The sequence below is a fragment of the Parasteatoda tepidariorum genome, chromosome 3, assembly GCF_982258835.1.
Source record: "Parasteatoda tepidariorum strain Cologne lab strain chromosome 3, Ptep-v5.0, whole genome shotgun sequence".
Lineage (NCBI taxonomy): Eukaryota > Metazoa > Arthropoda > Arachnida > Araneae > Theridiidae > Parasteatoda > Parasteatoda tepidariorum.
The window spans coordinates 53,117,333-53,139,337 of record NC_141757.1 but is presented as its reverse complement, the minus strand read 5'-3'; the positions used below and the strand labels follow the sequence as shown (position 1 = coordinate 53,139,337).

Below are 22,005 nucleotides of genomic sequence, written 5' to 3'. Positions count from 1 at the left end.
ATCTGTTAAACTGTTTTCACTGTAATTGCATAAAAGGAATAGAAAAAAAACAAAACACGTTTATTGGAGGAATAGGATCTTTTCTCTATATTTTCCTGCCAAGTAGAAAATTCATAAAGGCTTTTCTGGCTAAATTAATTTATTTTCACTGTTTTTTAATAATTTATTCCATTAATATATTAAATTTTAAAAAATTATATGAGAAGTTTTTTGAAAAATCAATTTTAGGGTCAACTAAACGAAGTGAAGTTCACAATTTCCCGTTTCTTGCTCGCAGTTTATTTAATATCCTCATAGTTTGTATCAAAGTTCATTGCTCATAAGTTTACGAAGTTATGAATTTTTTAATATGTTGTAAACCCCTTGCTATCAGGTTAACTGTGAGAGTTTTTTGTGGTTTTCCTATCCATGTAATTCAAATGCGGGTTAGTTCATCAAAAGTCTTCCGTGAAGGCAAATTTCTCCCAATTCCAGGAGTTCTTTTATTTTCTGGATTGGGTGTAAAGTTAAAAGGATACGAAGTTGAACATTAGTGGTCGTAAACCCAAAATTGGTTCGGCTATTAACGACGGTTATGAAATAAAATAAAATATGTTGTAAAGAGAGCAGTGGTGGCTTAGACAATAGAGCACTTGCCTCCCAATGAGGTGACCGGGTTCGAATCCCACCGATGACCTGGCGATGTTAATTCCACACCTGGCTCTCACCGACCATAGTGCTGACGTAAAATATTCTCAATGATAGACAGATCATGGGGTAGAGTCCCCTTGCCAGGTCAGGTTAACCGTCGGAGGTTTTCCTCCTCGTGTAAAAATGCGAGCTAGTTTCATCAAAAATGTCTTCACGAAAGCAAATTACTCTCAATACTTGATTCTGGAGTTTCTTTGTCTTCTGGATTGGATTCAAAATTACAAGGCTACGGAGTTGAATATTAATAGTCGTAAACCCTAAATTGAGTCTGCTGTTCAACGACGGTTATAAAATAAAATATGTTGTAAAAAGCCGCCGTGGCTCAGGCGATAGAACACACGCCCTCCAATGAGATGACCCAGGTTCGAATTCCAGCGTTGGTTGGTTCTGCTCCCGGCTCGCACCAATCACGGTGCTGTCATGCAATATCCTCAGTGTGAGATGGGTCGTAATAAAATGTTTAACTGTCAGAGTTTGAAATTAATATTTGTTGTTTCCATTAATAAAATAAAAAGTAATAACAAAATTATCTTTAATGTTTTCAGAAACTATTTACCAAAAGACTGCTGACTTTATGGTAAGTTACAGAACAACATTTATTTAATTTTGTGATTAAAAATTTATATTTTGAAAAAAAAATATATTTTTGAAAATGTCTATATAAAATAAGGACCGTGGTTTTACTTTATGATTACTTTTATGGCTTGGAGTTGTACTAATAATAAAATTAATTTTAGATTCCTTAATAGATTATTTTATCAAATTTTTTTTATTACTGCAAAACACAGAGAAAGTTTTTTAATGATTTAGTACAATATCTAAACATTAAAAAAAAATTCATATCTGTTTTAAAAAAATATTTTTTTCACGGAAGTAAGAGAAAGATGATTAAACGAAAACATGGCCGCTTTTATTTTTATTCAGCTGCTGATTGATTTACGAAACATTTAATATTTGGCAACGGTTTATGCATATCCGGAACACACACCTGTTAGATAAAGCTATATTTAACTTGTTGCTTATGCTTTGATTTGATGTTTAAAGTCAAACACTTCCTTAAAAGTATTGTGTGGTAATTTTTATTACTTTATCAATTACCTTATTACAAATCCTGATCTGAATTAATGCACAGATTGCTTATCATATCATGGAAAAATTATTATAATAGAAGAATAATTGCTTATCATATCATGGAAGAATAATTGCTTATCATATCAAGAAGTTTCATGCCATCAATAGTAATTGAATATCTCTTACGTAGATGGATACTGATGTGATTTGTTTTATAACAGAGAAAAATAAAATAGCAAACATCAATGATAATTTTCAAATCACATTACATAACGATAAAGTTGATTGAAATTTCAGTTTCTGTAATATTTACAACTTAAGACATATTTTAAACTAAGGAATAATCTTTGTTCTTAAAGTAATTTTTGTTATGAGAATGAAAGATGATTTGAAAGATGCAAATTTCTTTCCGTAAGAACACGAGCAATCCATATATCTAACTTTGAAATTAAACTTTTTAGCTTTTCAAATGATTGTGAACCGTCGAATTAATGCCCGGGAAAGCCTGGTTGGTAAGGCGTTGGGCTCGTGTTCTTGAATTCGAATCCCGCTGGCCGAAGAATCCCCATGTATTAAATAGTCACTGGTGCACGTTAAATATGTCGGGGTTAAAAAGTCCTCTGAGTTCCACATCAAATTAACTAATACCTCTGGGGTACTGAATTGGAGATTGATTGCTCTTTGGTTCAAGTCAAAATTACGATCTGTGGATGAATAAATGGAGTATGATTTGGTCTTACCAGTAAAACGGGCTGTGACGCGTGTGGCTGAAGTCTCATTCTTGCCCATAGGTGGGGCCACTTAAAAAAACATGAAACGCACCCCCTGCTTTAAAAAATTCGCTTGCTCTCAAGTAGGCTTGCTGGTATTGGCAAGTGGCATAAGACGGTTACACAACGGCCGAATTCAATAAATTTACTCTCTCAGCTATATCATACAACTGGAGTGGTGCATCTTCGTATATCTTAATCGAAATTTTGCAACCAATTTTTGGCACTGGCGTACTGCTAATAAATTTTCTCCAAACACATCGGATAACAGTACTTTTTCCCTTTTCAATTGAAAAATAAACCGAAAATTCGGCTTTTCACTTTCTATAGCTGAAAGGGTACCAACCAAAATCTACTGCGTAGAATCTATCGAACTTTTTCACAAACATTAGCTGCTATATAAGATTTCAAACTATATAATGATTATGCTGCTTAAATGTGCTGTGAAAAAAATATAATTAAGTCCTCTGTGGGGGAGTGGGAACAAAATTACTTTCCGAACTTTTAGTTTCGTATGCAGATTTTTCAATTCATATTAAAAAAACAACTGTCAAGCGGAATAATTAGTTTAAGTTATATCAATTTAATAAACATATTTGCATAATAGATTGTTATCTGATTATGAATATATTACTACTGCTAATTTTTTTAAAAATAAATGTTAGTATATTTTCTTTTTTAATTCATGACAGGGAGATCCTTACATGCTTAGTATTTTCGTACCAATTGCTGCTGGAGTTTTGTTTGCTCTCGTAATTATTCTTACCATTGCCACATGTCGATGTATCAAGAAAAAATGCCGTCGAAGGAGATTTAGAAAAAGAGTTCTACCGGTAAGCATTTTTTTTTAAAATTATTTGCTGTAAACTGTAGTCCCTTAAAATCGAATATTTGTTTTTTTTAATTTTGATAATATAGACCTAATTTTCTGCATGCTTAAAAATTCACATTTTAATTTTTATGCAATGTAACATTATTCTTGACCTAATTTATATCCAAAACTTTAAAAGTTAAACTTACTTTTTTAGAAAAAATTATAGCATAAAATACATTATAACTAAATTCAGCTAAAAAAACGTTTTAATTAATAAAATTTTCAACGCTGTTCTCTGAAACTTGGTACATAAGGTATCTTATACATATTGTAATCGTCTTCCTAAATGATCTTTCTACAAATCTGAAACAATTTTTATTAAAATAACTAAGATTTCTGAATATTATAAAAGAGTAAAAATACCACATTGATTTTGTTTTGTAAATTTTTGCAAAAGAATACACTGAATAAATATTATACACCGAAGAGCCATTACATTATGACCCTGTAATGGCTCTTCGGTGTATAACCCGAAATAACATGTAGGACCACCTTTAGCCCTCAAAACTGCTAGCACCCGCCGTGTCATTGATTCCACAAGGTGCTGATAGGTAATCTGAGGTATTTGGTGCTCACCAACTGGTCCTGGAATTCCCACACATTGCGAGGGGGTAGCGTGGCAGTACGAATTTGGTTTTCCAAGTAGGACCACAAAGGGCTTTATTGGATTAAGGTCAGGTAAATTTGGGGGCCAAGACATGACTTGAAAATCACTGCAATGTTCCTCGACGATTCGACTCTTATGACACGGTGCATTATTCTGTTGGTAAACGCCATCCCCCGCAGGAAAAATTGTTGCCATGAATGGGTGAACCTGGTCTGCAACTATGTTCAAGTAGCTTACAGACGTCAGGGATTGTTCTATGAGGATTATGGGTCCTAATGTGCCCCATGAAAACAATGTTCCTGGGCGAGAAACCATGAAAACCTGGGCGAGTCCATTGTTATAGATAGAGGGTGGTCATAATGTAATGGCTCTTAGGTGTATTTACATTGATAATTCAGTTAATACATTTTAATTCAAAATCCATTCCACACAAAAATATAGGATTCGAAAATGTTCATAAAAAAAGGCATAAAATGCTAAAAATCTCCATCCATTTTATCTACTGATCTTTCTTGCTAGTTAAATTTTTTTTGTTTAATTTAATATCAAAATATATTTTAATTTATCATGGATGATAGAAACTGCAGCAGTGGATGTGCTGTTATTATCATGGCAGCTCCGTGGCCTTGAAAATTTGGCACACGACACATAAAATAAGGAAATTTGAACAAACATAACTTTCGTGATAGACCTATTGAAGAAAAGTAACCAGCATGTCCGTGAATGGGAGTAGAAAAAACCTAACCAAAAAAATTCCCTCGGTCAGCTTGACAGCAAATTATTTAAAACAAATTATATTTATTTTATTACCAATTGTCTATGTATAATAAACTGCCAGATTGCATTGGGACTATTTAAAATTACAACATTAATGCAGGGTGCTCTGTAATGTCCACCTATAACATATCCTAGTAGCAAAATAACTTGGACGCTCATTTGACCAATATTCACGAATCTTGGCTCAATAAGTGTTCAAAGGGCTGTTATTTTCTGATATTGGTCCTATATATGTTCATGTAGTATCCAATATTGAACCATAATTTCAAGCTCAACAGGGGACAAGGTAAAATTGCTGCTAGGGATATGGTTTTCAGAATCCTTGTCGAAAATGAAGCGAAAAAGTATGCGCAATAGTGAATGCATAATAATATCTAAATGAAGAAGAAACGAAGACGCTATCGAAATCTTATGGATCACCAGTGAGGAAGGCGAGGATCAAAAACTTCAAAACCTGATTGCGGAGGGAAAAAAAAGTGGTTGAAAAGCAATAATTAGAAACACTCCAAATTTCATCGGATAACCAAACTGTTTTTCGTCCCGCATTCTTCACTAATATTTCGACATCTTTTTATGCTTTTTCCTCATTTAATTTGCAACCCTTAACCTGCATACTTTTTGGCCTTTGATTTTTGACAAGAATTCTAAAAATATGTATTAAAGATGGTCTAACATCCTGCATTTATTCACGTAATTCATATGATTCATGTATTCACACAATTCATACATTCGCAGGATTCAATAAAGAGCCTAAGACCTTCTGATCAAGCAAGACTATTGGGAGATTGTTGTGACTCTTCTGATGAATTTTAAGAACAAAAGTGCTGTTATATTTTCTCACGATACTTAAAAGCACGCTGTGAAATTAAATGTATAAGACAGTTTTTTTTGGAATAGAATCTGAATGATCTGTACACTATCGAAATAGTTATACTGTGCTGAAACTAGGATATGTGTGAATTATGAGCAACACAATGGAGAAATTCAAGTAGATTAGAACTCTATAACTTTGGTGAAAACATCAAAATGTTTGACAACCAATTGTTGAAAACTAGTAAAATGGTCAAAAGATATTTCCAGTTTGTTTTGCCAAGTAATTTTACAGCAGTTATTTTATATTCTTGAATAAATTAAAGAACGCCACCGCTTAGGCTGAAAGTTTGGATTGTTGGAAATTAGAATGTTCTGGAAAGTTTCGCAGTTTATAATGGCAAATTTGTTTTGTATGAGTTTTCCTAGTCAACTACCTATTGAGATTTTTATTAAAAATCTAAGGTGTTGGTATTATTTTCTTATGATGAAATAAAATCATTGATAATTGTCGAATGTTTTATTTTAGTCTCTATGCTTAATAAAACAACAATACTATATACAACAATACAATAAGCTTAATAAAACAACAATACTATGTAATTTAAAAAAATATTTTTAATTTATAATAAATTTAATTAAAAATAATTAACTTAAATTAAGATTCAAATAAAGATTGTTCCAAAAATAATTAAATTTAGAGTTAAAAGTTAAATTAGAAAAAAAAGTTTTTTTAAAAAAATTAACATTTTATACAAACAACCCTCGCCAACATAAGTGGCATTTCTGTACCAAGAAAATGACACTGAATAAAATTAAAATCTCTTGCGAAAAATCATATACCTTTTGAAGTGAATGGAAGTAACCTCTAAGAATGATCAACCTCCATTAATGACCATATTACTATGGAGCAAAGAGTTCTCGCTCCCAAGAGGTTTCACTGTATATGTGTATATATATATATTCATTTCAAATTATCCTACTTCTTAATTACTGGCAATTTACTTAACTGTTTTAAAATAACCAAAATGTCAAATGAATAATGGATTATCGGATTATATATATATGTAATTACAGATTTCAAAAATCAGTATGGATTTAAAAATTGTTCTGATTCTTGGAACTTCTGTGACTTTTTCATGGGAACCTAGGGTTCTGTAGAACAAATTTGATGACATGTGCTATTCTTTTTATTATTTTTTCTTTAAGAAATGAGCAGAAAGAAAAAATTCTATTAATATTTTAATTGACAAACACTTCTTTTTTTGAAAATAGAATACAAGATAAAATAAAGAATACACAGATAAAAATATCTTATGCTGTAATGGTAATTTATAAAATTTCTGATAATTTAATATCAATTTAAAACATAAATTTACGACATATTTGTAAATTAAGAATGATAAATATAATATGCATGCAGTACAATTTAAATAATTTAACATACACAGATCTTAACATTCAAAGCATGAGCTAAAATAGAAACGAAAATGAGAAGGTATATAATTACAAATAGATAAAATCAAATTACCAATTAAAGAGTAGAAAATAAAACAAAATTATACAAAAACACTTGACAGATATTCCGTTTAATAGTCAATGTAACAAAAAGATGATTAAAAATAGAAAGTTGCTTACTGTTTCAATAATTCCTTTTAACATAATATACATTACAGTCATTTGTATTGAGACAGACATAAGATATTTCAAACATTGAATAATGATTTGAGTATCAGCTGTGCCAAAAATGTCTAGAATATATACACCTCTAATAATAAATTCAAAAAAGTTCCCTTTGACAACAGCTATTATAAAATCTGATTAAATTTCATAAATTAAACATATAGACTGTTTTCTAAAAACGACTAGAATAGTACATCACTGTCATCGTCTGTTGCAAGCAAATTAGGTGCAGAATCCACTTCAACTCCAGCAGCTTTCAAAGCTTCCTTTCTTTTTTCATTTTCAGCCCTCATAATTTTTTTCTTTCCTTGGATTTTCTTTAAGCTGAATAAAATTTATACTTGTATTAAAAACTTTACTGAAAACCTTTCCTCATTCAACTGTAAGCATTAATCAAATAAAAAGTAGACATAGAGCATATGATAGCATCAGAAATACAGCAGCTGAAACATTAAGGATCATAAAGGATCGGAGGAGTGGTGCACTGCAGATTGCCAACATAACCAATTAAACAGTTCACATGAGAGCATTTAAAGTGAATATAAAATTGTGCAATTTTTTAAAATAATGATAGGCATTGAACTTTTGTCCTTTGCTTTAGAAGACTCCGGAAGTGTTGCCCATTTATCGTTATCCGGCGCGTGACTGTGAACCAAACTCACAGAGGCGAGATACATTACCCACGCCACACTGCCACAGATACCCAAATATCCCAATAAAAAAGATACCCAAATATCCCACATTCACACATCACAGATAAACATCCATGTCCTGAGCGGGATTTGAAACCGCAGTCATTGGCTTTGCAGTCAGGCATGCTAACCACTCGGCCACCTGGCCAAAAATTAATATATCGAGAACAAAATAAATAGTAGTATAGTTTTCAGAGGTGCACATGCAGGCATTAATTGTCAAATGGTGGCTCTTTGTGGCAATTAATGTCTAGGTTGATCAGTTGTGAAAACGAAACATGCAAGAGTTAGGTAAATTTTTCTGTTTCTAATTTTTCTCCTGTATGATTAAATTTGTCTGATTTAAACAATTTGGAGAAAAAAAAATCAAACTAATCTGTTTAAATTATTTGTGCCTTTTGACTTTTAGAAATAATTTAATATGCAATTTTTTACATTTTAAAATTGTAAAACTAACTATGCGCAAGGCGTTGCAGTTAAATAAATCACTGAGCTGTTGTTGTGAAGTCCAGTGTCCATATTAATTAAGATTTTTTATAATTGTTTTCTCAAGTTCTTTTTACTGCATCTTTAAATTCACAAGTTAAAACAAAGATAAATATTTTACATTTGAAATTATTTTGAAAAAAGAATAGAAATACAATTGAGTTTCGTGCTAGTGCTTAAAGAATAATTTCCAATTAATGTTTTGCTTTTTATAAAATAAAAAATAAAGTGTCTTGAAAACTTAAGTTTTTTAATGTATTTAAGTCTTAAAATATGAGTGCGTCCAAATACTTTTTGACCAGATACATTTGAAAGATAACAATTAAATTTTAATACAAAAATCAATTGTTCTTTATATTCTCTAAAATAGGTTACATTGAAACTCCATATTATAAAGCATGACAGTCTTTTAAAACGATTAAAAAGAAAATCTCACATACAACATTAGGTACTTGTTGGCGTAACAAACATGAAATATTTTGTTCTACAAAAAACTTGTGCATGTAAAACAAATTTAAGATTACAAAATCTGCCTAACTTTATCAAGACTTATACTTTTCAACACTATTAAAAAAATGTTCTAATGATGAAATGTCAGGAAAATAAGTTTCTCGCATTTCAAGTACACACTTCAAAAAATCATACATGCATTAATTGTTATATTATCAAATGGTATTGGATAATAAAGAATATCAACTACTAAATTCATTAAAATATTTTTAATTAATTATTTTTGCTGTTTTAAAAATAATCACTAATTGATATTAAAACTAAAGGAGCCGTAACAAAAATTTATGCCCCAGGGCCCTGAGTGACGAAGTCAGGAATAGATTTATTTAAACATTATTTTGCAAGCTTTCATTTTTTAGGTGTGTGATTTTGTTTGTCTAGCTATCAATATAGTCTGAAATGAAATTGTTATTTAAGATACAATAGGTGCAACTCTAAAGCAGCTTGTTTGAGTAGAAGATGTAGATAAATTTATGTTAATATTAATCCCATGAGGTTAAAATCCAGATTTTGAAGCAATATTTTCCATCCATATTAATATTAGATTTTGTAAAATCTAATAAAAAAAATACTGACTAAAAACTTTCGTAGTCAAAAGAGTTTTAAAAATTTGAAATATAATGCAAAATGTCAAAGTAAAATTAGGCGAACTTCACAAAGAAAAGTATTGACTTGTTTTTGCTAAAATAGTTATGTAATACAACTTAGTTTACTACTAAAAATATCAAACAAATTTAACACTATTCTCGTTTTAAGAAAATGAAATAAAAACTATTCATATGGATTGAAAATCAAAAAATTTTACATTATCAACCATAAACTTGATGCATGCAAACATTCATAATATTAGAAAAAAAATTGTATTTTAAAGTGGTTGATGAAAAATTAATTCCTATCAGCTTATGATCTTTTTTAAAAATTATGCTTAAAACGAATCATGGATGCTAGAAGATTAAGATATGCTAAAACATTTTTAAGTAATATCACAATTAGCCAAATGGTATATTCATATTGCCAAGTAATGTATCCTTATATTTATAGGTGGTGTAGTTATAAAATACATATAAGCATATTTATTAAATATATTTAATATGAATTACATAAATATAAATATATAAGCATATTTATTAAATACATATATATCATTTTTTACGTCTAAAAAATTTACTATACACATAAAATCTCAAAATAATATACATTAAAAATATTTTTATCTGCCAACATATCTACAACACTTAAGGAAATCCTTTCACATGTCAGTGTTTTCATTACAGGGCGAGAACGCGAGAATCTCGCTTATTTTATTCTTTTCTCGCATTAAAAAATTATTAAGGCGAGAAGATCGCACACTCTATTAATCAATTTCAAAATGAGCGAATTTTGGAAAAAATTTCGTCTTCTGCCATTTTGAATAAAATTCGTTTAACTTTTCTTCCTTGATCTTTCATTATTTTCAACATGGATCCCTGTTATCTAGCTTCCCTATTTACCAGTATTGTTCAGAACAGGTGCGAACAGCAGAACTCATTTTTTTTCTGCAATAAAAACACTGCATGTTGTATTTTTCTGCCAAAAAGTTTTTTTCATTGTTATATTCAATGAAAAAATTGTGTATAAAGGAGAAATTCCAATATAAACTTACCCAAATGAGAAACACTCAAGTCCTTCAAAAATTAAATAAACATAAAAACAAATGATATTGTAATAATTAATTAAAATATTTACCGATAAAACTCTTCTCTTTCCCTTTCATCCAACTCTGAAGTGATATAGGCAATTGTTCTCTCAATTTTAGGAATAACAACTGAAATTTAAGTTAATAATTAAATTCATATTATCAACTGAAAACAATTCAATGTATTAAATGAATATGCAAAATTAAAATATCAATAATATGCAATTTCAAGAGCTTGTTGGCAAGTAACACAAGCATATAAATTAAAACTTTATCATTGCCTTATAAAAGAAAATACTACAGCAGCTTAATTTTCTTGATAGATACCTTGTTTCTTTGAAAAAATTATAAGGTGAGTGTTTGTATTTATATGTTTGAAGTGGAATTAATTGCATGTAATAGTTTTATTTTTCTCACTGTGAAAAAGAGAATTCAAAATATAGTTATTGAAGTTACGTTTTATTTTTTTTAAGCATCATAGCATAATAAAGTACTGAGATAAGGGGTGTTTATTCACTGGATCACCAAACGATGAAAAACCAGTGAGGGAACAAGTGTTCGTTTACGTGTTTTTTTTTCTAAGTTAGTGAAAATAAAAGATAAACTTTAATTTTCTTGCACCTTAAGTGATGTTCCGCATCAAAAGTATGTTAAAAATACGAGAAACAACTTCTAACCAGTGAGGGAACAGGCATGTTCCTTTACTGGGCATAGATTTCCCAGTGAATGAACAGTATGTGTTAATATGTTGACACTTTAATTTTCAATTTATGATTACAAAAAAAAAGCTAACATTTTCCAAGTATTTATATGTTATAATTTCAAGATTAGGCTTGTTCTTAAATATTTGTATGGCTTATAAATTCATAAAGAGCATTAAAAAATAACCAAAATTAAGTGTTCCTTTACTGGGTGTTCATTCACTGGTAAGAGCTGTTCCCTCACTTGGTCTTCTTACAACTTGTTATTTGAACCTCCAAAACTCTGAAACAATATTATGTAACTTCTCTAAAATTTTTTTTACATAATTTGCAATTAGTAACAAATATGTTGACACTGTCATTTAACTAAAATTACGAATTTTGAAATTAATATGATTTTTTAAAAGGCTAGCAAAGCTTAAGGGTTCCTTCATTGGTTAGTTTACCCTATATTTATAATAGTAGATTACCTTCTTTATAATACTGAATTATTATTTATACATTTTTTAACATAATTCTACTTTTATTAATTTCAGAAATAGCCTATCCAATTATATAATTAATGTAGATATTGACATTCAAAAGCTAGTAAGGACAGCAATAAAATTAAGTAAAAAAAAATTTTTTTTTTTACCATGTTCCAAAGCATTAACTCTCCTATTGGTAACTTTGATGACTTCATCCAAAGTTATAAAAGAGGTTTGTAAAGAAGCCAAATCCACAAGCAAGTGAATAGCTTTGGCATAGTTCTTTTTCAACTTAGCAAGTTGTTGACCACCTCTGGCTAAGCCTGCCAACTCATAAGCTGTGAAAGAACAACATTAAGTTAAATATAAAATTAAATTTCAATTGAGTGTGAGAAAAAATATTAATTAAACTTACTATCAACACCATTTTGGAAACTTTCAAATACCGGCAAATTCACACCTAAAATATTGAGAGATTATTGCAATAACATAATATTACAATAATTAATTTATATAATAAATAAAAATATGCAAACAAATAATATAAAGTTTAGTCACAACAAAGCTAATATTTGGAATGCTAAACACTAATTTAAAAAAAAAAAAAAAAAACAATAGCTAAAATATGATATGAAGAATGTTACTTTTATAGAAGAAAAAAAGCAGATCAAAGGTTTAAAGATGTAAAAAAATAAGAAATGTAAGCATCTAAACTTTCAGTTATAGTCAGGTTGGAGTTACTGGTTTAAGAATCAATCATAGTTTGAAACAGTCTGTCGATCAGAGAATTCAAAAGCATATCGAATTGAATTCGTATCGAATCGTTCAAAAAAGGACAGACATTGCTAGTAAAATAATTGATTACAATAGAGGTCTTTGTTTATATCTCTTTCAGCAGTTGAATGGAAATTTGTCAAGAGGCAGAGCGGTCGCAACATACATCATGTGTTTAAAATTAGATTATGCCATGCCATACCAAGATTCTGACCATATGAATTCCAGTAGTCCCTAAAGGTGAAAGACAGCATGGACTTGCCAAACCATGCAAACAACTAAAGCTTGATATGCTTGCCAAACTTTCTGGTCATTAATTGTACGCTACTTGGAGGAGAATAACTATTAATAGCAGTTTTGTGTTGATGTCATAGAAACTGAATGCGCCACAAGAAAGATAGACCGCTAAGTTATGTAAAAGAAATAATAGATGCATTGAACCAAATTCTCCTCTATCTTTGCATTAAAATATTAGTTTCCTGCTCTTCTACTATTTTGGATATAAACCTGGAATAAAATATTGTTTCCTGCAACCTCCTGTGTTCAATTTGTTGTGAGGTATATAGTTATAGACTAAACGGAACATTAAATTTTAATAACATAAGTTTTCATAGTCAAAATAACAAAAATATACAGAATGGTATTTTGGCCAATTAGACAGAAACTTTTATTTCATTTTTGAATAAGTTTAGTTAACTCATAAACATTTACTTGTATAATTTTATCAAGGCATTTACACATTTGAGAAATTAAATTAATACATGTTACTAAAAAGAAGCTTTACTCATTATCAGTGTAAAGAATAATGACCATATAAAAAATGAAAATTTTATAAAAAATAGAAAACATAGTTTACCAGCCACATTATCTTTCTTGCTACGAACTTTGATTTGAGCTTTGGTTACATTTTGCAAAACTATATGATTGAAATCCCCGGTAGTAAACTTTGCTTCAGCTAATGAAAAAGCAGCTTCCTTCATAACATCTCCCATCAACGATTTAGTCTAGAAAACAATTAATATGATATGCTAGATTTATGTATGCATTATTTAAAAAATTGATAGATGTATATTTAAGTTTAAAGCAGTATATTAATTTTGTGGGTTATGCAAGAATGAAGTAAAATGACATTTTACATTTAAAGAAAATCAGGTTTGAAAATTTTTAAGCTATAAAAAATACAGACTAATCAGCATCTGTTTTTACAAGAAACTTTGAATTAGAAAATTTACGGCATACTCTCTTTTGAACACTGGTCAATTTATTATTATATGTCAAAATATCTTCAACTTTAAAAAAAAAAAAAAATTAGCATGTATCGTTTTGAAAAATTCTAAGGATTATTACTTTATACCTTTTTTTATCAGTAAAAATCTTTTTATTATTAAAATATATCAGGAAAAAATAAAATTTAAATTAATATTGCAAGATGGTACTAACATTATATATAAGCAGAGTTGTTTGTAAAAATAGAAACTCTTGGTTGAATAGTAAATATGTGATATGTACTTTATTATCACAGAATTTTCTTGCAAATCGCACCTTTGAAATTCATATATTTTTTAATACCGTTGTAGTCTTCATCAGCTTTGAAGCTCTAAGCTTAGTGAAAGATTCACCACTGATTGGAAAGATATTTTAAGAAAAAAAAAACATTATATAAATAACTAATATCTCTTGAACTTAATTTAGCTAACAGTACCAGGGCATGATTAAAAAATTCAGGGGTTGTGGGTACGGAAGTACCACAGAGAAAACTTCAAACTAAATTTACATGTTGCACATAAATAAAATGCTTCTAGACTATTTATAACATAAGTTTGTTATGATATATTAGTACTTTTGAGCTCATATCTATTTCAACTTTTATTAACTTATGATTTTAATAAACAATTCTACAGAATATATATATATATATATATATATATATATATATATATATATATATATATATATATATATATATATATATAATATTTAAGGACCAAGGTTTGGGTCTCTAGGCCAGGCACTCAATTTTGTTTTAAATTAGTGGTAGTACTTCTTTGAGACAGATCAGAATTTTTAATTTTAATATTATATTTCAAAAATAAATGATATTTTTCAAAGAAATCTCTGATTTATTGCAACTTTGTTAAGTTAAGACATTCCAATGGGCAACATAACAGCATCACATTAATGGAATAGGAAAAGAGATTCTGCGTATTTTCCTTTACAACAAAAGAGCAATTTACATGGAGGTAATTTTAAAGAGTATAGACTACAATATTAAATTTACAGGATTGCCATTAACAAAAAAGAAAAATTTTCTTTTTTCTTCAGGTATTCAATTATTTCAAACTTTAAAATAATTTTTTTTAACTCAAATGAAATAAATGATAGACATTATAACAATAAATAAATGAATTCAATTAAAAAAATAATAAGCTAGAAAAAATTTACTATTTTTAAAATTTTGAATATACCTATCAGTCAATGAGTTTTTACACATGGTTTCAAAAATAAAGCATAAGCCAAATTATTATAAAATATATTATACTATAAAACAACCATAATTATCAAATAAAACTATCAACAATTGGAGAGCTTAGTGGTATAAGATACATCATGACACTCTAAACTTTTCATCAAAATATAAATAACTGAATAGTTTTTTTTTAAACATTAATTCAAATGTTTACTACATCTTCTAGCGCTATTGTTTTTAAATCTGTAAAAATATCACCTAGAATTTCTTCCACAAATTTCTCCAGTTTATATTAATAAAAATTATCATACCTCAACAATCTTTTTGAGAATCATACGAAACCTCATTTGCAAAGCATCTGCCTTTCTCTTTAAAAGACCATGTCCTTTTTGAGCTGCTTTAAGACGACCTTTCATCACAGTCATAGCCCTGAAATTGGGAAACTTTAAGTCCTTGATTTTACAAATCTTAATGAAGCAATTAATTCTTAATCATTCTTAAAGCATGCAGGATTTGAGAGATTATCAATTTAAAAAAAAAAAAAAATCTTATAGTAAATTCTGGTGCATACTTTCTAGATAAAGCATTAATCAATGGTGTACATATTGTTAGATTTAATGAAATAATATGTCAAAAAGTTTGAGCTGTTTTCTTGACAGGTATAATGAGTCAGTACTTATTAAGTATTTAGTTCCTACACTAACTGAAACATCTTTATATAGGGATATTAAATTTTTACAATTACAATTTTACAAAGTCCAAATTTATTTTGTTACGTCATAAGATTCCCGCTTGAGATCAAAATTAAAATGTCTATCAAACAATAGAAAAGCATACACCAAAGGAAGGATTTGTGATTTGCTTATTTTTGCTGACAACAAGGATAGACATAATCCCTAAATCTTTAAAATTTTTATAAAATGCAAAAACACTTCATAAATGTTGAAATTAAATTCTGGGAAAGAAGAGTCCAAAAAAAATTCTTCAAAATGTTTCAGAGATCAAAAATTTTGAACATAAAAGATATTCTTTTTTTCTTCCAATTTTATAAATTTAATGAAAATGTTCATTTAGTTTTCAGCAAAATTTCATCTTTTATTTAATTACAACCCTAAAATTAGTCTATTACATTAAAAGTAGATTGACCTTCCTACATATGTATGAAGGGGAATGCAATTTGCTTGTTTTTGCTAAAAAGGTGGGAGAGGTTTAAAAATAATTAACTAAATTACTAAATATATGTTTACATAATACTTAAATGACCCCCTAAGCAAGATTAATTAATAAATTAAGCAAAATAACAAAAGATATACAAAATAAAACAAACCCAAAATATAATTTGCACAATAATCATTTAATATATAGTTCATTTGACTTGAAAAAAAAATCTACAAATCAGGGATACGAAAATCTCTCCCATAAAAACAATTCACAAACATGGATAAAAGGAAAGCATACTGTTTATGCAAATATTTGTTCACTTTTAAAATGGAAGAGCGTTTACATGTTAGCAGCTTTAAAAGTAACAAAAGTTTTTGAATAAAGCATAGGATAAGTTCAAGATATTTAAATAAGTGAAGAAAAAGATTTGGAAAAGTCGATCATATAAGTAATAATTAAGAAATGAAAGGGTGATATTAAGAGGAAAATTTTCTTGGAAATAAGTGCCAATATTTATTGTCTTATCTAATACTCAAAATAATGAACATGATATATTTATTAAATTACAAAAAAATGGGTCAAAATTGATGAAACAATAAATATAACATCACAATTTCTGGGGGGTAACATTTCACAACGAATATAAATTTCTTACATTCTGGAAGGAAACACTGGTATGGTATCTTTTCCACTCATAGTAACTTATTAATTTTTAATACAAATAGATTATCGATAGTTAAATGGTTGTAAGTAGAAATTAATATATTTGATTTTAACTTATTACAATTATACACAGGCAAGTCAGGTGACTTGAACAATTTGCAGACCAACACCAAAAACAAAACATGAAATACACAAGGTTGCAGTTAAGTATTTACTGCTGACAGAAACTAAAACCATAAGAGCGATAAGCTAAAACTAATGTCTTCACATAAGCTTTTACTAATGCTATAAACCATCATCAAACAATATGATATAATCTAATTTTTTATATAAAACTTTTTGTTTTCTCTCTTGGAATATTAATTTACTACGTATGATAACGTTTTAGACATCAAAAACGCATTTTGATCGACTTCCATTCGATCATGAGTCATCGTGGAGGAGGTATAAAACAATCGATTTAATTTTATTTCTTTCAAAACTTCAGAATTTTTCTATTTTTTATAGCTTCTATCTACTATTTCTTAGAGTTATTTTCTTTTTCAGGGCATGCTCAACGGAAACGTAAAAATTTTAAGGCAGAAAAGCCAGGAGAAAATACGAATGAAGAAGATCTATCACCCATCGCAAAGGTGTTTTTAGGTTACCAAACTGAACTAGATGCGCGCTATGACAAACATGAAAGGTTGATCAAGAAGAGCAGAGACTTAACTATCGAAAGCAAACGTATTATATTTCTTCTTCATAGAATTTCAAAGTAAGTCATTTACTACAAACCACAGCTATACAGCTAAATATCTAGCAGTATTCAATATAATTAATGATGTATTTGTTCTATCCATAGTGAATATTGGGAGCAAATTTTTTTATATTCAAGTCATTTCAAATTAGTAACAAAATAAACTATTAAATATTTCTGAATAACGGCATACAATTCATATAAAATATGAGGAACTTTTTGAAAGACTATAAATCGAATTACATTAGTTATATATTGTTATGAACATAGATTTTAAACTCAGTGCATGTTCTCAAAAAGAAAAGTTATATTGTCTAGAATTCTAAAAAATTAGCATAAACCTTTTTAAGCACTAATTGTTTTTATTTTCACACTTCATTTTCATTATTTATCTAATTATTATCAAACTACATTATTTGGGGACTTTGATTATTTAATCTAAGATCTTCAATAAATTCTGGTATCTGGTAGTACTGTTATCAAACATAAAAGCATACTTTCTCAAAATAAACATACCTTTTCGGATGGATTGATCATCAAAATATCAGGAGTAGATGAGGAGTTTCTTGACCATCAAAATATTAGGAGTGGGTGAGGAGTTTCTTGACCATCAAAATATTAGGAGTGGGTGAGGAGTTTCTTGACCATCAAAATATTAGGAGTGGGTGAGGAGTTTCTTGACCATCGAAATATTAGGAGTAGATGTAATATGAAATATATGCTGATAAGTCAGTCTGCAGAGCAATCAAAAGCTTGGTAGCCGTAATGTTAATTTTACTTTTTGCGTCATTCACCATTTTAGTTCAGGAAATTTTTAAGCCAATCTAAAAAATTTCTATTCGCATTTATAAAATTTGTTTAGCCAATGATAGCTACATGTAGGAAATAATTTTTAATATTTATTTATTATATTTTCTTGTTTGTTTAATAATAGTTGAAAAATTATTTGAATTGTAATTGTAAAAAACTTTTTACTTAATTTAAATGTAATTTGGAATGATATAAGAAAAAAGTGGAAATGATTCGGTCTTGAGAAAGAGTTCTTGAGAAATGAAAGCTTAAAAATATGTTGTTTTTTTTTTAATTTTAAAGCTCAAACTGTTTTGCTGATTTTAAAAAAACATGTGTTTTGTAATTTAAAATTACCTAGTTTAATATGGTGTAATAATGTATGCTTCTTATAAATCTTTTTTTTTTTAGCTCTTATCAAATAAAATAGTTTACAAAAAATGGATTTTAATAAGTTAACTCTGATATTAATTAGTTATAAATTATCAATATTTTTTTTAATGTTTTAATCATTTATCACTAGTTTGTATGCTTAATATTAGTTATGTAAAAAAATAAAATAATTCATATTTATATTTTAGCGACCAAAACTGTGATGAAGTTTTAGAGCAGGCAAAGTTACGTTTGAATGATTTGTTCAACACTGTAATTCATGATATAGCCATGGAATTGTCTAAAAGAGAAGTTTACCAGTTTATTAAGGCTTACAGTGCAGGTAATTTGTTAATTATATGCTATTATGTATTAGCATTTTATCGCTGTTTGTAATCTAGGAAATTTCAAGGACGTTATGACAAATTCTTAGTAAAAATAGGGGAATAAAGGATTGTAAACTACATAGCAAGAAAATCTAAGAATACTGTAGAAAATCTAAAAGGTCACAGAAGAATGTTTAATTGAAAACCTTTATGTGTTTCCCATCCTATGTGGCCAAAAAATGTTTTGAAACATTTTTTAAAATGGATAATTCATACTTGAATACTAATTTCAGAAAGTTGTCGAAAGTAATTTTAAAAGTCATAAATCTTTTTAAAACAAGAGTTTTTAACATTTAAATTCAAATACTTTGATATAATAAATGTTTGTTAATTTAAGAATACTAATGTTTATTTATAGGTCTACAAGAATATGTTGAAGCTGTATCATTTTACTATTATTTGAAATATGGTCACTTGATCAGCATTGAAAAAGTACATAATCAAGATTTTCTCAAAGATTGCCCAAAGGTTAGAAAACGGAATTCTTTCTTATAATATTTTATGAAATTATATTTAAAAAAAAAAACGATGTTGAAAGTTTAAATCAAAGTCTTTTTATTGTTATTTAATCTATGAAGTATGATTTATAACAGTTTTCCCTTTTTTTTAAAAATTTTATAAAGTAATGTTGTGAAAGGTACATAATTTCTACAAAACTTTTTTAAAAAATGGAATATATTTCTAAAATATCTTGTACTTTTATGGAACAATTCATCCCCAAAGATAACAAATGGAATTAAAAACAACAACATTTTTGACTTTGTTGGGTTTGGACAGCCTATTTTCTTGGATTGCTCTTTGTTATAAATTTATAGAATATAAAACATTTGATAAATTTTAATAATAATATTATGCATAATTATTCTTAATTGTATGTATTTTTGGAAATCGCAAACACCTATGCCAACTGCTTCCACGTTTTATGTGATAAGTAGTTTTAGACATCAGTTTTTGTTTTTTTTTTTCATTTTGTTACTACGTAATTGCTCAAAAGCTCTTTTTTCTTAATTTCAAATTTCTCCCCTGTTTTAGAAATTTAGGATTAAAAAAAATTTACTATCTATCATTGTAATTTTCTTTTTTAAAAATTGTTTCTCAAATCTAAGGTATATGTTTTTTCATAAATTTTTTAAATTATATGAATTATTAAAAAAAAAATATGTGAAAAAAGAAAAACCAATTAAGTTGACTTTTTAATGTTTGATTAATCAAGAAACAGTTAATGTTATTTATGTTAATCTCATTTATATACCTAATTACAATTTTACTGTTATACCTTGTCTTAGTTAGAATTTAAAAAATATTCTTTTCAAATTTGTGACCTTCATATTTCATCAGGGTGAGGAAAAAGTAAAAGAAAATGATGTTACTCTGGCAGAAATGTTGTCACCCACTGATTACATCTTAGGAATAGCAGACTTGACTGGTGAATTGATGAGAAAATGTATCAACAGTGTTGCCAACGGAGACATAGATGAACCTTTCCAACTCTGTTATGTATTGCAAAATATTCATGAGGCGTTTTTAATTTACTCCAACCACTCAAGAGAATTGAAGAGAAAAATATTCACTTTGCAAAATAGTTTGCGAAAAGTAGAGAATGCATGTTATGCCATTCAAATCAGAGGATCTGAAATTCCAAAGCATATGTTAGCTGACTTTTTCAGCTGTGATGAATTCCAAGAATCTGCAAATTGTGAAGATTGAAGTATTTTTTCAAGTATTTATACATATACTTATTTGTTTTAATAAATTCATTTTTAGAAAAATTTGTGTTCTGTTATTTTTTATGCATTAATTATTAGCTGCATAAGCCTTGTCTACTCTAAAATTAAGAACCTCTAAGTACTTTAGAATTAATCCTTTAATTTTAATGACTTACATTTAAGGTTCCATTTATCGTTCCATAGTTACAACCATAGAATTCAGACGTTCATCGAACTCCCGAACTCATCATTCATTCCAAATAGTCAACATAGAAGATTTTCCATTTCCAAGAAAATCACTTGAAAAACAGTTTTAAAGATATTTCTGTGCTTCAAAAACTAAACTTTTATAAGAAAAATGTTCAAAGAAATTATTAAAATCAGTAATTCTTTGTTAAAATATCTCTTCTTTTACAGTATAAAAAGATGTTTCCTTTAGAAATCAGCATAATATAGAGGATTCATTAAGGTTGTAAGAATACATTCCAATCTCTATAAATTTCTTTTCAAAGAAAAATTTAACACATTTATTCATCATTTTCTTGCCAGAAAGTTATTATTATTTACTATTTTTGTCTTAATTTAGTTGTTTGCAAAATATACTTTTCAGACAAATACTTAGTATTCATTTAAATTCTGATTTAGTTTTTTCTAGACATTGCAGTTCAATTAAAACAAGAATTTTTTTTATACTTAGGTTTCACTCTGAGTGGGACAATCTCTAACTGCATACACATACTGATTTGCTTCCAGTGGTTCGCAAATGGACCTCAATATGTATTTTTGTCTCTTATATCAAAGTAAAGTACACAGAAAAATTCTTTAATTCCTACTATGGATGCATAATCAGGATTTTTATAAAGTGTGTTCAAGCTTGTTATAAGGGCACAATCATGATAAAAAAATTTAAAAAAATACAAGAAAGGAAAAACCAATATTGGTGAGAGAATTGAATTAATTAGCTTAACTGGTTAAAAAAGTATTTTAGCCTGTATTAAAGATTTCCTTCTGTCTCATAGTGTAAGTCGAATTCAAACAACGAGATCCTCATCTGAGTCAAGTGGAATCGCATAAACAAGATTCTTCAGATGTCCCCATAAAAAGTAGTCAAGGCTCGATAAATCGGGGGGGGGGG

At 28.3% G+C, this 22,005-nt stretch overlaps 3 protein-coding genes across 5 annotated transcripts in view; 2 read left to right on the top strand and 1 right to left on the bottom strand.

Annotated features, from left to right (window-relative positions):
- LOC107446094 (uncharacterized) overlaps window positions 1–6,112 on the top strand; it is a 30,321-nt gene extending 24,209 nt beyond the window's left edge. For both annotated transcript variants that reach the window (XM_043051740.3, XM_043051750.3), the window contains exons 3-5: window positions 1,236–1,267; window positions 3,224–3,364; window positions 5,525–6,112. In XM_043051740.3, the coding sequence (XP_042907674.2) occupies window positions 1,236–1,267; window positions 3,224–3,364; window positions 5,525–5,602 (251 nt within the window). In that variant the 3' untranslated portion in view covers window positions 5,603–6,112. The remainder of the gene's footprint in view (window positions 1–1,235; window positions 1,268–3,223; window positions 3,365–5,524) is intronic.
- Window positions 6,113–6,828: 716 nt separating this feature from the next.
- LOC107446071 (V-type proton ATPase subunit D) lies at window positions 6,829–17,124 on the bottom strand. The gene is made up of 7 exons (XM_071179618.2): window positions 16,871–17,124; window positions 15,366–15,483; window positions 13,444–13,591; window positions 12,229–12,273; window positions 11,981–12,151; window positions 10,696–10,774; window positions 6,829–7,606 (listed from the first exon to the last, which is right to left on the bottom strand). Exons 1-7 carry the CDS (start codon window positions 16,909–16,911, stop codon window positions 7,465–7,467), a joined length of 744 nt encoding a protein of 247 aa, XP_071035719.1. The 5' UTR covers window positions 16,912–17,124; the 3' UTR covers window positions 6,829–7,464.
- A 20-nt stretch (window positions 17,125–17,144) lies between these two features.
- Trax (Translin associated factor X) lies at window positions 17,145–21,270 on the top strand. 2 transcript variants are annotated; one of them, XM_087159339.1, is made up of 6 exons: window positions 17,145–17,322; window positions 17,425–17,635; window positions 18,988–19,121; window positions 19,523–19,632; window positions 20,503–20,884; window positions 21,075–21,270. In XM_087159339.1, the coding sequence occupies exons 1-5, from the start codon at window positions 17,304–17,306 to the stop codon at window positions 20,869–20,871; spliced, it is 843 nt and encodes a 280-aa protein (XP_087015465.1). In that variant the 5' UTR covers window positions 17,145–17,303; the 3' UTR covers window positions 20,872–20,884; window positions 21,075–21,270. The 2 variants fall into 2 exon arrangements, with proteins under 2 accessions (XP_087015465.1, XP_015916128.3); XM_016060642.5 differs by lacking the exon at window positions 21,075–21,270 and having other exon boundaries at window positions 20,503–20,933.
- Window positions 21,271–22,005: the final 735 nt, after the last annotated feature.

What these genes read in the sequence shown, in the direction of transcription:
- LOC107446071 (XM_071179618.2), bottom strand. Translation starts at nt 16,911, where the DNA reads ATGAGTGGAAAAGATACCATACCAGTGTTTCCTTCCAGAAT. An exon ending in TTCTCAAAAAGATTGTTGAG is followed by an intron (nt 13,592 to 15,365) that starts GTATGATAATTT and finishes ATTGTTTTCTAG; the next exon opens with ACTAAATCGTTGATGGGAGA. An exon ending in TTTCCAAAATGGTGTTGATA is followed by an intron (nt 12,152 to 12,228) that starts GTAAGTTTAATT and finishes GTTCTTTCACAG; the next exon opens with CTTATGAGTTGGCAGGCTTA.
- Trax (XM_087159339.1), top strand. An exon ending in CTTCTTCATAGAATTTCAAA is followed by an intron (nt 17,636 to 18,987) that starts GTAAGTCATTTA and finishes TTTATATTTTAG; the next exon opens with CGACCAAAACTGTGATGAAG. An exon ending in TATTAAGGCTTACAGTGCAG is followed by an intron (nt 19,122 to 19,522) that starts GTAATTTGTTAA and finishes GTTTATTTATAG; the next exon opens with GTCTACAAGAATATGTTGAA.